General features: G+C 51.5%; 1 protein-coding gene across 2 annotated transcripts; it reads left to right on the top strand.

Moving 5' to 3' along the window:
* Window positions 1–1,847: 1,847 nt before the first annotated feature.
* Window positions 1,848–12,610, top strand: LOC125514804. 2 transcript variants are annotated; one of them, XM_048680158.1, is made up of 3 exons: window positions 1,848–3,005; window positions 4,324–4,423; window positions 12,291–12,610. In XM_048680158.1, exons 1-2 carry the CDS (start codon window positions 1,886–1,888, stop codon window positions 4,374–4,376), a joined length of 1,173 nt encoding a protein of 390 aa, XP_048536115.1. In that variant the 5' UTR covers window positions 1,848–1,885; the 3' UTR covers window positions 4,377–4,423; window positions 12,291–12,610. The 2 variants fall into 2 exon arrangements, with proteins under 2 accessions (XP_048536115.1, XP_048536116.1); XM_048680159.1 differs by having other exon boundaries at window positions 1,850–3,005; window positions 4,330–4,423.
* Window positions 12,611–13,278: the final 668 nt, after the last annotated feature.

Raw genomic sequence — 13,278 nt, forward strand, 5'->3', positions numbered from 1 at the left:
GGTGACATTGCTTACGAGTCGTATGAATATTCCGAAAACTGATGAAATAATAAAACACCTAAAAATAGTGTAAAATAGATCCATGTCCACTACCCTCATTAGAGTTTGTAAATATATCCATGTCCAACTAGACTCATTATGCATTGTGAGTCGTAGCATGAAAAAACCCCAGAGGAACTAGAGTATAGCATATATAATTTCCAACAATCATAACTTCATTTCTCGTTGTGTGCTGTTGCATTTGCAAATCTTACGCTATGAGGATGAAAACCATCAGAACGATTCTTTTGTCCTCTACGTCAACAGAAGAAACGATGTAGAAGCTATCTAAGTTCCTCCTCCCCCACCCCCAAAAGCTAGGGTTCGTACCTCTCGTTGGTGCCGCCACAGGTCTGCCTCGCCTTTGGTTGCCCTAGGGCCATGGGGATGCGGTGGATTTTGGTAAGGGTTGTTAGTCGTTTCTTTGAGTTTTGTTAGGGTTTGTCTCCTGCTTAGGAAGGCCAGACGGCGACGGCTCCCTGAAGATGCAATAAAGGTCTCTCCAACTAGTCCATGTTCCGGTGGTACGGTGCGTCTAGCAACATTGGTGGGCGTGCGGAGGTGTGTCTCCCGCAGATCTATCCTCGGTGGATTTGTTCGGATCTAGTTGTTGTTCGTCTATATTCGTGTGTCTTTGGGTTGAATCCTTTCGATCTATGTTATTCTTTATCAGCGCGGTTCTTGTTCTGGTGCTCTGGTCCTATGGGGCCTTAGCACGACGACTTCCCGACTGTCTACTACAACAAGTTGTGTCCGACTCCGGCGAGGGAGGGACGGTGATGGCGGCGCGCCTTTGGCTCACTTCAGTAGTTGTAGTCGTCACTAGATGGTTTATGTATTTGGATGTAATTTTTATCATTTCTGGTGTTTGTTGTACTGCTATGATTGAAGATGGATAGATTGAAGATTTTCTCAAAAAAAGAGAAAAACATAACAACAAAAAATGGACGAAGAAAGGGACATGGAGTATTTGATCCCGAGCTCACATGCTCCCGCTTGAACAGTAAAATATAAAAATAGTAAAAACATTCAAGAAAATCTGCATTTCTTTCTGATGAACATTGATGAATTTTCTAACTGCGTACAAAATTTCAGGTTGAAATGACATTCATGAAGGTTTGAAAAAAAATTGATGATTCAAAAAGACTATTGTTGGAAGCATTTTGTAGCATCAATTTTGTTTATTTTTCGCAGACCTCCACGAATGTCATTTTGACCTGAAATTTTGCACCCAATTAGAACTTTCATCAAAGTTCATCACAAAAAAATATCAGATCTTTTTTGAATTCTTTTACTATTTTTTTGAATTTTATTGTCCATGCGGAAACATATAAGCTCAGGATCAAAATAGCACTTTCGCGAAGAAAGAAACAATTACATGGTGAGACACAACAACAAAGAATCAAAGAAATTATTTGCCGTCTGCAAAACAGCCCTTCGAAACTAGTTTTTTTTACCATCAGTACAGACACAAGCGCTCATATATACGCACATACACTCACCCCTATGAACACACACACGTACACCCTACCCTATGAGCACCTCCGAAAGACTGAGCCCGCATATCATCTTGAAATTTACGGAAATTCTAAAATAAATTCAGGAATAAATGCGAGCGATTTAAACTCTGATGGGTTGAAAATACCATTGTCCGTCTAACCATCCAACCACATGTTGGTTCGCCCGAAACGAGTTAAGAGATGTTATTTTTATACGTTTGGCTACTGGGCTCGAAATCATAAATTAGCACACAACGTGGGCTTTAGTGTCCAGCCCAGTTCTACACGGCCTGCTCTTCATTTCAGCAGATCCCGCATCGCGTCAGTGACTGACTAGGGCGGGCGAGATGAGCAGCCGCCGCCACCTCTCGGCGGCGGCGGCGCCGCTGGATGACGAAAACCTACTCCCCGAGATCCTCCTCCGCCTCCCGCCGCAGCCCTCCTCCCTACCCCGTGCCTCGCTCGTCTGCAAGCGCTGGCGCAGCCTCGCCTCCGACCCCGGCTTCCTCCGCCGCTTCCGGATCCACCACCGCCGCAACCCTCCCCTCCTCGGTTGCTTCGTCCAAGAACTTCACGGTATCTCCTTCCTACCTGCTCTCGAGGCCCCCAACCGTGTCCCTCCTGGCCGCCTCTCTTTGGAGGCCGCCCACCTGTGCCGCTTTAGGCTACTAAACTGCCGCCATGGCTTCGTGCTCATCTACGATGGTACGAGGCACCAATTCCTCGTGTGGGACCCCATCACCGGCGACCAGCACCACCTAGCCATCCCCGCGCCGTTCGACAAGGCAGCGGGGATCCTGATCAACGGGGCGGTGCTTCGTGCTGTGGGGGACATCCACCACTTCCGTGTGGTCTGTATTGCAACACGCGGACTCAGCATGCCAGATGGAGAAGCAGCGCTCGCTTGCGTATACTCGTCGGAGACCGGCATGTGGGGTAACCTCATCTCGACGACGATTCCGTCCGGCCTCGACTCTCGTCTCTACTACATATTTGACATCACAGTTTCCACTGTGCCGATGCTGGTTGGGCACTACCTTTACTGGACTCTTACTGATTGTTCATCAATCATCCTTCAATTTGATCTCGAGAAGCAGAGTCTAGCTTTGATAAGGATGCCTGATTTTGCGTATGAAGCTCACATCATGGTTATAAGGGCAGATGGTGGTGGGCTGGGTTTCCTCTTTGTGGCAGATTACACAATTCAATTATGGAAGCGAAAGATCAGTTGCAATGGTGTTGCCTCATGGTGGCTGGAAAAAACTATTGAACTGGACAAACTACTTTCCCTTAATCCAAAGAAGGGCAGCATTATGGTACTAGGGTTTGCTGAGGAAAATAATATGGTGTTCCTGCGGACATTTATTGGCCTCTTTGCACTCCAGCTTCAGTCATTGCAGTTCAAAAAGCTATCCAAAACCGAAAGTATATCTCACTGCCATCCATTTGAAAGTGTGTATACTGCAGGTAATAACATGCCTTTCACAATGTGGGCATGACAAAAACAAGTTGTTATTTGATAATTGGTTGATGGAATGTTGTCCACATCCTTTGGTACTAAGCTAACAATTCTATGTAGTGTCATATCGATTATTTATATTGCTGCTTCATGACCTCTTCATTATATAGCGCTATTGTTCTGTAGCGTTTTTTTCTGTGGTCGCATTCTATGCAATGCATCTGAGCTGGACAAAGTATTTGTTAGCAGTATCTAGTACAGTACATGTCACCGGTTCTTATATAGCCAGGTGGCAGGTTGTCATTGTTCTAGTGTGGCGTGATTATTGTGATTGAAGCAGAGGGGGATTGGGGATACCTTCTTTGTCGAAAAAAAGTAGCAATTTCTTTCGAATATTCTGACACTATTATTATCACTACTAGTATTGTTACTATCATTGGACTTTAAGTCTAGCAGGCTTTCTGTCTGTCCAATTTTAGCATGTGAAGATCCATAGAATAAAACAGGTAACACCAAGTTGAAAATTATCTGTATAATAGTTGAACTAAATGTCATTTTTGCCCGGCTATTCACACATGCAAGAACTTTATATGGTAGTGGTAGTGCATAGCTGCAGTGCAGTTTTTTCCTCAAGATGAGGTACTACATAACAGTTGGAATCTTTAGATTACGACATCAAAACTAGAAATCAAGTGTATATAGCTTAATACGTGCAGTTGGAAGCTTAATGTTAGTTACAGTTCTGTCATTCAATATTGTTATCCCTGCTGATCTTCTAATATTTGTAAATCCACAACAATGAAAAGGTTTCAAATTTAGGAAACTATTGATGATTTTATCACTTGGAGGAGAGTCTTGCTATGAGTCGCAAGTCCATTGGCACCAGCATTTAAGAAAAAAACTGAGTTCATTTCATATTTTCAGCCTAGATTCATTTACTAATATAATCTTAATCTGAATTGTCATGATCACTTCTGTTGATAGGGTAGGTTAGTATGAGCATATCTGTTGTGTTTGATATACCATGAAATGAGCTTAAAATAATTCTAGATAACTTCTCTTTTCCGATTAGCTAATAGTCTGAGGCTGCATATGTTCTTCATTTTTATGGTATTAATGAATATATGCTGTTTTGAGGGATATTCCTCGAAGTTGACTAGAAGTGTGGTTTTGTCTACCCATTCCTTATGTTGTTTCAGCCCTGAGATTTTTTTTCCTTTCTAAAATTACGCCCATAGGTTTATCTGAATATCACCTTGATGCATTCTCATATCTACTCATTTTCTTTTGGAATATAATTGGTTATTTAACTTATTATCCTTCTAGAAACAGATGTTGGCGGTGAACATGGTCGATCTGAACTTTTGAACAATGCATAAGGTGACTGGCTGATCAGATACACTATCATGATATATTGGTTGATCAGGTAAGCTTATCTTCTGCATGGAAGTTGAGGTATCTGAAATGTTATTTTTGTTGTATAAGATGCCACTTCTACAAACCAAATGTAAAGAGAGGACTCCCAAGATTCTCCATACGAGCCTTTGCTAAACCGTTGCTCCCCTGGCTACCCCCCGTCATGCTCTCATGGCAGTCTGCTTCCTGCATCTCTTCTGTATGTGTTGCTTCCTCATCCCTTCCCCAGCAGCTTTTCATCCCCTTCATAATGTGCCTTTACCCAGCTACTGGATTTGCGCTTTAGCTTGCCCTTCCTTCTATCATACTGCCTTGTTGCGGGTCTATTTCATCCTTAGTTCTCCAGTTCCTTCTGATAATGCAAGTGCTTCTCTCCCTCTAGCTTCCCAGATGACAGTTGACTTGAACCCTTTCCCATTCCTTATTGCTTTGTTCGTGCCTCCTCATAGATGAGAATGCAATGCTAAGTAGTGGCAGAATTAAAAACTTCCCTTTACTATGCTTTTTCAATATTTTCTGGTTTTACTTTTACTGGTTGGTAATTGTGTCCGGGGATGACCCCTGGGTAGGTGCATCAACACTTAGCAATTTTCAAAACATCAGGGCGGCAATCGCCACTCGATCCGGCTCGCCTTCCAGTCGTCTGTCTGGCTCCAGGCCGGCTGGGCACGGCGACAAAGCTTCGGCCGACTGGCCGCAGCTGGCAGACAACGGGTCAGCGCCCGTCCCATCCAGCCGTACGACAAGATCGCTCCCCCAGGACGGGGAGAGCATAGCAATAGTGCACCCCTCACCGCTGACCGAAAGAGGCATGGCTAAAGTGCGTGCGGCTCCGCTGACCGGGGAGATTGATGTTAGCGCAACAAGGCACTGTGCCAACTACTTTGTGATGCGGCGGGCGACGTGCCACAGTGACGTCCTGCCGGCGGGTCCCACAGCCGGCGGCCCCACGAGAAGATGAAGACAATGACACGAGGGCCCCGCCCCCACTTAGATTTACCATTGTACCTTGGGAGGTCAGTCTATAATACCTCCCAGGAGCCCCCCATGCAGGGAGTCGGCTCATTCATCCCACACACAGACAAATACATGCAAGGAGAACAGGAGAGCTAGCTCCTTTCTACTCCACCCAAACAGCTCAAGGAGCACCATTGAAGTTCCATTGTGATCCTCTTAGTAGATCCGGTAGGACTAGGGGTGTTACCTCCCTTAGAGGGCCCCGAACCTGGGTACATCGTCTGTCTCGCACCACTTGTCCCCAATCTCGCCTCCGGAACCCACCAGCGTCTTTTGGCCCCAACCACGTTCAATAAGCCTACCCATGGCATCTGCCGCGAGCACACCACGATAGTTGGCGCCCATCATGGGTCTGGCCGTTATGTTCCGGATGAGACCCTTCACTCCCTCCGGCGAGCGCATCACGCATGGTCTGATCAGCCTGCCCGGTGCAGTCGCCTGCCCTGTAGGCGGCTCCGTCGCCCCCTTCGGCGAGCTGCGCGTCTTTGTCGCGCTCGTCCCCGACGAGTACCCCAGCGGGGTGCTCATCGTCTCTGACCTGCTGTCGTCTGGCGGCAGCAACGTCGCAGCGACATCGACGACCTCTGTGTTCGCGTAGAGGTGCTCACCATCTCTATTTGTAAAGCGTCCCTAAAGCGTCAGAGCACCCTCTAGGCTCAAAGCGCCCACCTCGCTTTAGATATGTGTCTAAGGCGTCCGCCTTAGACATTAAAGCGTCTGAAGCGCCTGCTTAGGCATCCTGATTGGCGCTTTAGGGCAGAGAGGACGCCTTAGACTTGCCAAGTAGGGGGACAGAGATTTCTGGCGGGGAAAAAGGGCTGGGCGGGAACACAAGGGCGGGAAAACTGGGCTCACATGTGAAACAGTTACAGGAGGGGATAGAAAGAGAGAGAACCAAAACCAGAGCGTGCAAATCTCTAGGCTTTCAGCTCTCTCCTCTCTCCTCTAGGAGCAACTTCCTCAGATCTGCACAAGCTTCCTCCTCTCCGGCCAGAGCCCCTCCTCCTCTCCAGCTGTAGCCCCTTCCCCCTCCTCTTAAGCAACCACAATGTATGGCTCCTACCCTCTTCTCTCCCCGTTCCCCTCTCTTCGCTCTTTCTTCCATGCTCAGATCTGCACCAGCTTGTCATGCCTTTCCTGCTCTGTTATGTGTTATGCTATGCACAGCTCCTCTGCTGTTATGTGCTGCTACTACCTCTCTTATAGTAGTTGGCTAGTTGCTTACTGCTTAGTGGATGGATTAGAATATATGTGCTCACTGGTAGATTAGAATCAACATATGTATGTCTCACTGAATGGTACTCTATTCTAGTGCCCATCAGGTTCAGAGTATGTCTAAAGCGTCGCCTCGCTTTATGCTTTACCTCTTAAGTAGTGAGGCTTCGCTTTACCGCTCTAAAAACATAGCTCACCACCGAGTGCAGCACCACCTACGGCCGCAATTGGCGTGCGGTTGCGGTGGCTGCGCGGCTACCGCCGGCGTTGGCCAGTCCAACCCTCTGCTGACAACGGTGCAGAACCTGCACGCTCCCATAGTGCCAAGCTCCGATCCGGCTGTCGCTGCGGCTGAGCTCGAGGTGTCCCGCAAGCTCTTGCTTGCCGAGGCTACCAAGCTCGTCGCCACGCGGCGCCAGATGGAGTCCGCGCAGGGTGAGTACAACACCGCCTAGGGCCTCACTCCGGCTGGCGTCGAGCCGAGCCGACAGGGAGACGTGCGACGCTGTGGCGGCGCCATTGGTGAGCCGTTCGCCGCCAACCGACGCACCTACGCTACTCCCGCCCAGAACATGAGGGCCGCGCAGGAGGCCGAGTCTGAGGCCGAATTCGACCACCTGGAGGGCGAGGCGCTCCTGCAGCAGTGCGTCCGCGACCTCATCACAGCAGAGCAGTACGGGTCGGGCCCCTTTGGCTCGGAACCCCCATGCTGGTCGACGGTCTACAGCCGAGCAGGCCCCCGGCACACTTTCCAAGCTTCCTCTCTGCCGGCTTTCAGCCTCGAGGGCTGGTCCCGTGGCAGCGGGGGAGGCTGGTGTCATCGTGACGCGCCTGCCGGCCCCACTCGCTGGCAGCATGCTCCTTTGACCCCGCTCGCACGCCGAGAACGATCGACTTCTGCTTGTTTGGCTGTCTGCCCTTTGGTCGTCGATTGGCTTGGGCCCCGCGACCTTCCAGATGAGAACGACGCTCGCCATCGCATCGAGCAGCTGGCCCGCTTCCTCGCATTGGAGGAGGAAAGCCTGGTCGGGCCGGCTTGCTTCGTCCCGCGCATCCATGGCGAACCCTTCCCCAAGAGCGTCACGCTCCCTCGCACACCCCCAAGTACAACTGGACTGCCAAGCCGGAGGATTGGCTTACCGACTACACCAAGGCCGTCGGCATAGCCGGCGGCAACAAGCGCGTGGTGGTGCATTACGTGCCGCTCATGCTGCTTGGCTCGGCCCGGACGTGGCTGAACAACCTGCCTGCCAACAGCATCAACACCTAGCTGGTCTTTGACGAGGCGTTTGTGCGCAACTTCATCGGCACGCACAAGCGTCTTGGCCGGCCCCGCCAGCTCTCCATGTGCATCCAGGGGCCAGATGAGACCCTCCGCGAATACCTTACGCGGTGGACTAAGCTGCGCAACGACTAGTACTTCATCAACGGGTGCCAGGACGGCACCCTGCTCAAGCACAAGCTCATGCGCTTCTACCCAGCGACCATGGCCACGACAGACAAGTACGCCACGACCGACTCCGCCATGAGGGTGCAGGTCCGGCTGGGCGCATCTGGCGGCCGGTTGGAGACGGTGGCCGGCAGAACAACAACAACAACAACAACAACAACAAGCGGAAGGGCGACCAACCAGATACCCGCTGCAGTAGCCGACAAGTTGCTGCTGAGTAGGGAGGTAGCCGGCGGCAACGAACCGACAAGGGCGCCTGGCTGCCCAAACTCACTTTCGAGTAGATGCTCAACGCGCCATGCAAGCACCACAGCGGCGCAAAGCCTTCTTCCCACATGACTCGACAGTGCACCTGGACACATACGCCTGGCACGAGGCGTGGGTGCTTTGCCTCCCCCACTGCCTCCTCCGCCATCGCCGGCTCCGGCAGCCGGCATGCTGCGCGCTGACTTTCCTCGGCGGGATGTGTCCTACATCGTCTTCACCAGCGCGACTGACGACAAGCACAACTTGCGCATGCGGTCCAAAGGTGAACGCCACCGCTCGCCCCGTTCCTTGGTTCATGCACTGGTCTGAGAAGCCGGTCACCTGGCGCCGGGAGGACCACCCGACCGTTATGTCCACGCCGGGTGGCTACGTCCTCGTCCTCGAACCCACTTTCGCTTTAGAGAAGCGCACCTACCGCTTCACGTGGGTGCTCATCGATGGCGGTAGCAGCATCAACATCCTCTACCGTGACACCATGATCAAGCTGGGCCTCAAGGAGAAGCAACTGCAGCCCAGCCAGACGATCTTCCACGGCATCGTGTCGGGGCTCTCTTGCTCCATCAGCAAGGTCCGGCTGGACGTGCTGTTTGGCGACCCGCACAATTTCCGCCGTGAGCCGATCTGGTTCGAGGTGGTGGATCTGAGCAGCCCCTACCACGCGCTTTTGGGCCGGCCCGCGCTGGCCAAGTTCATGGCGGTGCCCCATTATGCCTACCTGAAGCTAAAGATGCTGGGTCCCAAGGGCATCATCACCGTAGCCGGTGACTACAGAAAATCCATTGAGTGTGCGGAAGCCGGCTCCAAGCTCGCCGAGTGTCTGGTCATTGTGGAGGAGAAGCGCTAGCTTGTGGCTGTCCCGTGAGCAGCTGGCCATGCCGACTCCTCCTTTCCAGCAGCTGGCTAACGAGTCGTCCTTTTAGCCGTCCAAGGACACCAAGCAAGTTCCACTGGACCCAGCTAACTTGGCCCAGTGCGCCACCGTCAGCACCTACCTCGACAACAAATAGGAAGGCGAGTTCGTCGACTTCCTTCGTGAGAACCGGGCTATCTTTGCATGGTGCCCCAAGGACATGCCTGGTGTTTCGAGGAAGTTCGTTGAGCACAAACTTCACGTGCGGCTGGATGCCATGCCGGTCAAGCAACCGCTCCGCCGTTTCTCCGAGGAGAAGTGAAGAACCATTGGTGAGGAGATCGCCCGGCTGCTCCCAGCCGGCTTCATCATGAAAGTGTTCCACCTCGAGTGGCTGGCCAACCCGGTCCTCGTTTTGAAGAATGGCACATGGCGCATGTGCATCGACTACACCAGCCTGAATAAGGCATGCCCCAAAGACCCTTTCGCCCTGCCTCGGATCGATCAGGTGATTGACTCCATGGCCGGCTACGAGCTGCTGTCGTTCCTCGACGCTTACTCCGGCTACCAACAGATCAAGTTGGACTCGGCCGACCGGCTGAAGACCTCCATCCCGTCCATTGGGGCCTACTGCTACATCACCATGTCATTCGACTTGAAGAACGCCAGCGCCACCTTCCAGCGCTGCATGCAGAAATGCCTCCTGCCGCAGATCGGCGGGAACGTGCATGTATACGTGAACGACATCGTGGTGAAGACCAAGAAGCACCCACCCTCCTGGACGACCTCCGGGAGTCGTTCGCAAACCTGCGCGAGTACCAGATCAAGCTCAACCCGGAGAAGTGCGTGCTAAGTGTGCGAGCCGACCAGCTCCTTGGCTTACTCGTCTCCGAGCATGGGATTGACGCCAACCTAAGAAGATCAAGGCCGTCGAGCGCATGCGCAAGCTGGCTTGGTTGCGCGACGTCTAGAAGTTCATCAGCTGCTAGGCGTCCCTCAGCCGGTTCGTCAGCCGGCTGGGGGTGAGGGTCCTGCCCCTGTATCAATTGATAAAGAAGACTACCTCTCGAGTGGACGGACGAGGCCTTCCGCGACCTCAAGCGCATGCTCTCCACCGCACTCGTCCTGGCCGCGCCGGCTGAGAAAGAGCTCATGCTGATGTACATTGGGGCTACCACCCACGTGGTCAGCGTGGTGATGCTGGTGGCCTGAGGCCGGCAAGGCGCAGCCAGTGCAGCGGCTGGTCTACTACCTGAGCGAGGTGCTCTCCCTCTAAGCAAAACTACCCCCACGGCGAGAAGATGTGCTACAACGTGTACTTTGCCGCCAAGAAGATGAAGCAGTACTTCCAGGAGCACCTCATCACCACGGTGAGCACGACTCCCCTCTCGGAGATCATCGGCAGTCGGGATGCCATCGGTCGGGTCGCCAAATTGGCCATCGAGCTGGCTGCCCACACGATCCACTATGAGCCCTGCATGGCCATCAAGTCCCAAGCGCTGGCTGACTTCCTGCCTCCTCCCGACTCGATGCACTGGTGCATGCACTTCGATGACTCAAGGATGCACACCGGCTTGGGAGCCGGCATCGTCTTGTACTCCCCCAAGGGTGACGTGTTGAAATATGCGTTGTAGATCCACTTCGTTGCCTCGAACAACGTGGCGGAGTACGAGGCTCTCCTCCACGGCCTCCGGTTGGCCAATGAAATCGGCATCCGACGCATGTTGTGCTTCGGTGACTCGGATCTGGTGGTTCAACAAGTCTCTGACGAGTGGGACGCCAGGGACGCCAACATGGCTAGCTATCGCTTCCTCGTCCAGCAAATCAACGGTGACTTCGAGGGCTGTGAGTTCCACCACGTCTCTCGAGGCGACAACGAGGCGGCTGAACGTTGGCCAAGATTGGCTTCACCCGGCAAGCAATTCCAACCGACGTCTCCCTCGAGCAGCCGCACTAGCATTCCATCAAGCCCTCCCCCGATTCGCAGTCCATCTTCGTCCCAGCCGACCTGACGGTTCTTGCATCCGGCTCGGGGGCTGCCAGCTCCAGCCCGGGAACTTCTGCGTCCGGTCCGCGGCTACCGGCTCCGGTCCGGGGGCTCTTGCATCCGGCTCGGGGGCTGCTAGCTCTGGCCCAAGGGCTGCCGGCTCCGGCCTGAGGGCTTCCGCGTCCGGCTCAGCGGCTGCCGGCTCCGTTCCGCTGCCTCCCGACCCAACTGGCCCTGCGCATGCGGCCGTCCTGACAGTGGCGAAAAATTGTTGGTTTTGTCCAGTAATGCTGATAAGATTGAGCTTTGAGCTTTTGGCACTAGTTCCACAGTGATAATTAAGGAATGCTGACTGCCTGAGTCATACCAAAGTTGTGAGACGACTAGGATGGGATGCCTCAGGCGAAAGCCTAGTGCCAACCTCGTCAGCAACGATGATGGCGACGCCTTCGGGTGCCGCTTCCCTTCAGGGAGGCGTCATTGGGGAGCTCCGGGCGAAAGCCTCAGATCCTTCTCTTGATCGGACGATGATGGCATCTTCGATGTCGTCCCCCCCCCCCCCCCCCCCCGGGGGCCAGGTTTTGGAGCCATGGATCCGCAGCTGGTGACCTGATGTTTGTTTTTGGAGCGGTTGTTGGAGTGTTCGGTGGTGGCGGTGGAATGATCTGTGGCGGTGACCGGTGCCTTGGTCATCCTGGTGATGATGGTTGACCTATCTCGTTGGGTCTCATGGCGGTGGTGAGATCTTGGTGTTTAGTGCCCTTTGAAGGGGCCTGAGGTTTTGTTGCATTGCATAGTGCTTTGGTTCCCTCTATTTCTGATGGTGGTTCCCTCTCTTGATCTGCCCAGTGGTGATGGGTGCTAATTTCTTGGTGTTGACTGCTTGTCATAGCTCGTTTCTGGTTGTTCTTCTGTTGTTCCCTGTCACTTGTATATGTTGGGTGCTACCTGCTGTAGCTGCTGTGTTGTATCTCAATCTTGTTTTACGAAAGTGAAAATCCTTTAGGCCGGCTTTTGCCCGCTGTAGCAGCTTCAATAAAAAATTACATATTGGTCTCGGTGTTTGGCTGATGACGTTGGTTGCTCTGCAGGTACCTGGATCTGGTAGCTGAGATGCAGAAACGGCTTGTTTGCTGTAGGTTCTATGCACCATGTACTGGTCAGCGCTGTAGTGGACTTGTAGGAATTAATTTGAACATTTTGTTCGCTCATGACTATAATGTAATATGAAAATTGTGTTAATTCACGCATGCCATGTATTTTCTGTAAAAGTTAGTCAATTGACACGAAGACGTAGTGACTTGCTTGGATTAATTAGATCCATGATGTCTCATGTGTGTGTGAGCTGAATTTTTATCTGCTTCTCATAGTGTCAGTAATGAATGTTCAGTTATTCTGCTTTCTTTCTTCAGACATCTGGCATCAATTGCGGTTTGTTATGTTTGAACTATTTTAGAGTCATTGTGACCCAGACAGGAATAGGTAAATGAAAGGAAAAATATATGGATTAGCTTCTGCACATTGATAACCGCCTGTATTTTTGAGATTCTGGGATAAAAGTTGCAGTGCCCGTCCCAGGTGAAACCCTTGTTACTGGCGAAATTTTGGTTGACACTCCTCTCTGATCATCCTTTTGAAAGGACAGGTCAAGTCTGAAACATTCAGTGTAGTTAACTTTCAGCTCTGATGCAGATTCAGAGCCGACAATACAAATTATGTACCAAACCAATTGATTGTTTATGTGCATGCACAACTCGTTTAATTACTTATATCCAAGAGATATCTTAGACTACCCACAATGGGAGTAATATAGATAGTAACATCACACATATCGGAATAAAACAGATGATGTGACAAGCAATAAATGAAGAAAGAGAGGTATGTAGTAACATAGCTAGTTACTACTAGTAATAAATGAAGTGTTTCATGTTATCACACATATGTTACTCCTCACTATAAAGGTAGTAACATACACTATAACATGTGCATGTTACTAGTCTACGTTACTATCTATTGTGGCTAGGCAGAAGCATGGAGCATCCAATTTGTACATTCAGCCGTTACCTATTGGGTCGATCG

Source organism: Triticum urartu, chromosome 6, assembly GCF_003073215.2.
Source record: "Triticum urartu cultivar G1812 chromosome 6, Tu2.1, whole genome shotgun sequence".
NCBI classification, from domain to species: Eukaryota; Viridiplantae; Streptophyta; class Magnoliopsida; order Poales; family Poaceae; genus Triticum; species Triticum urartu.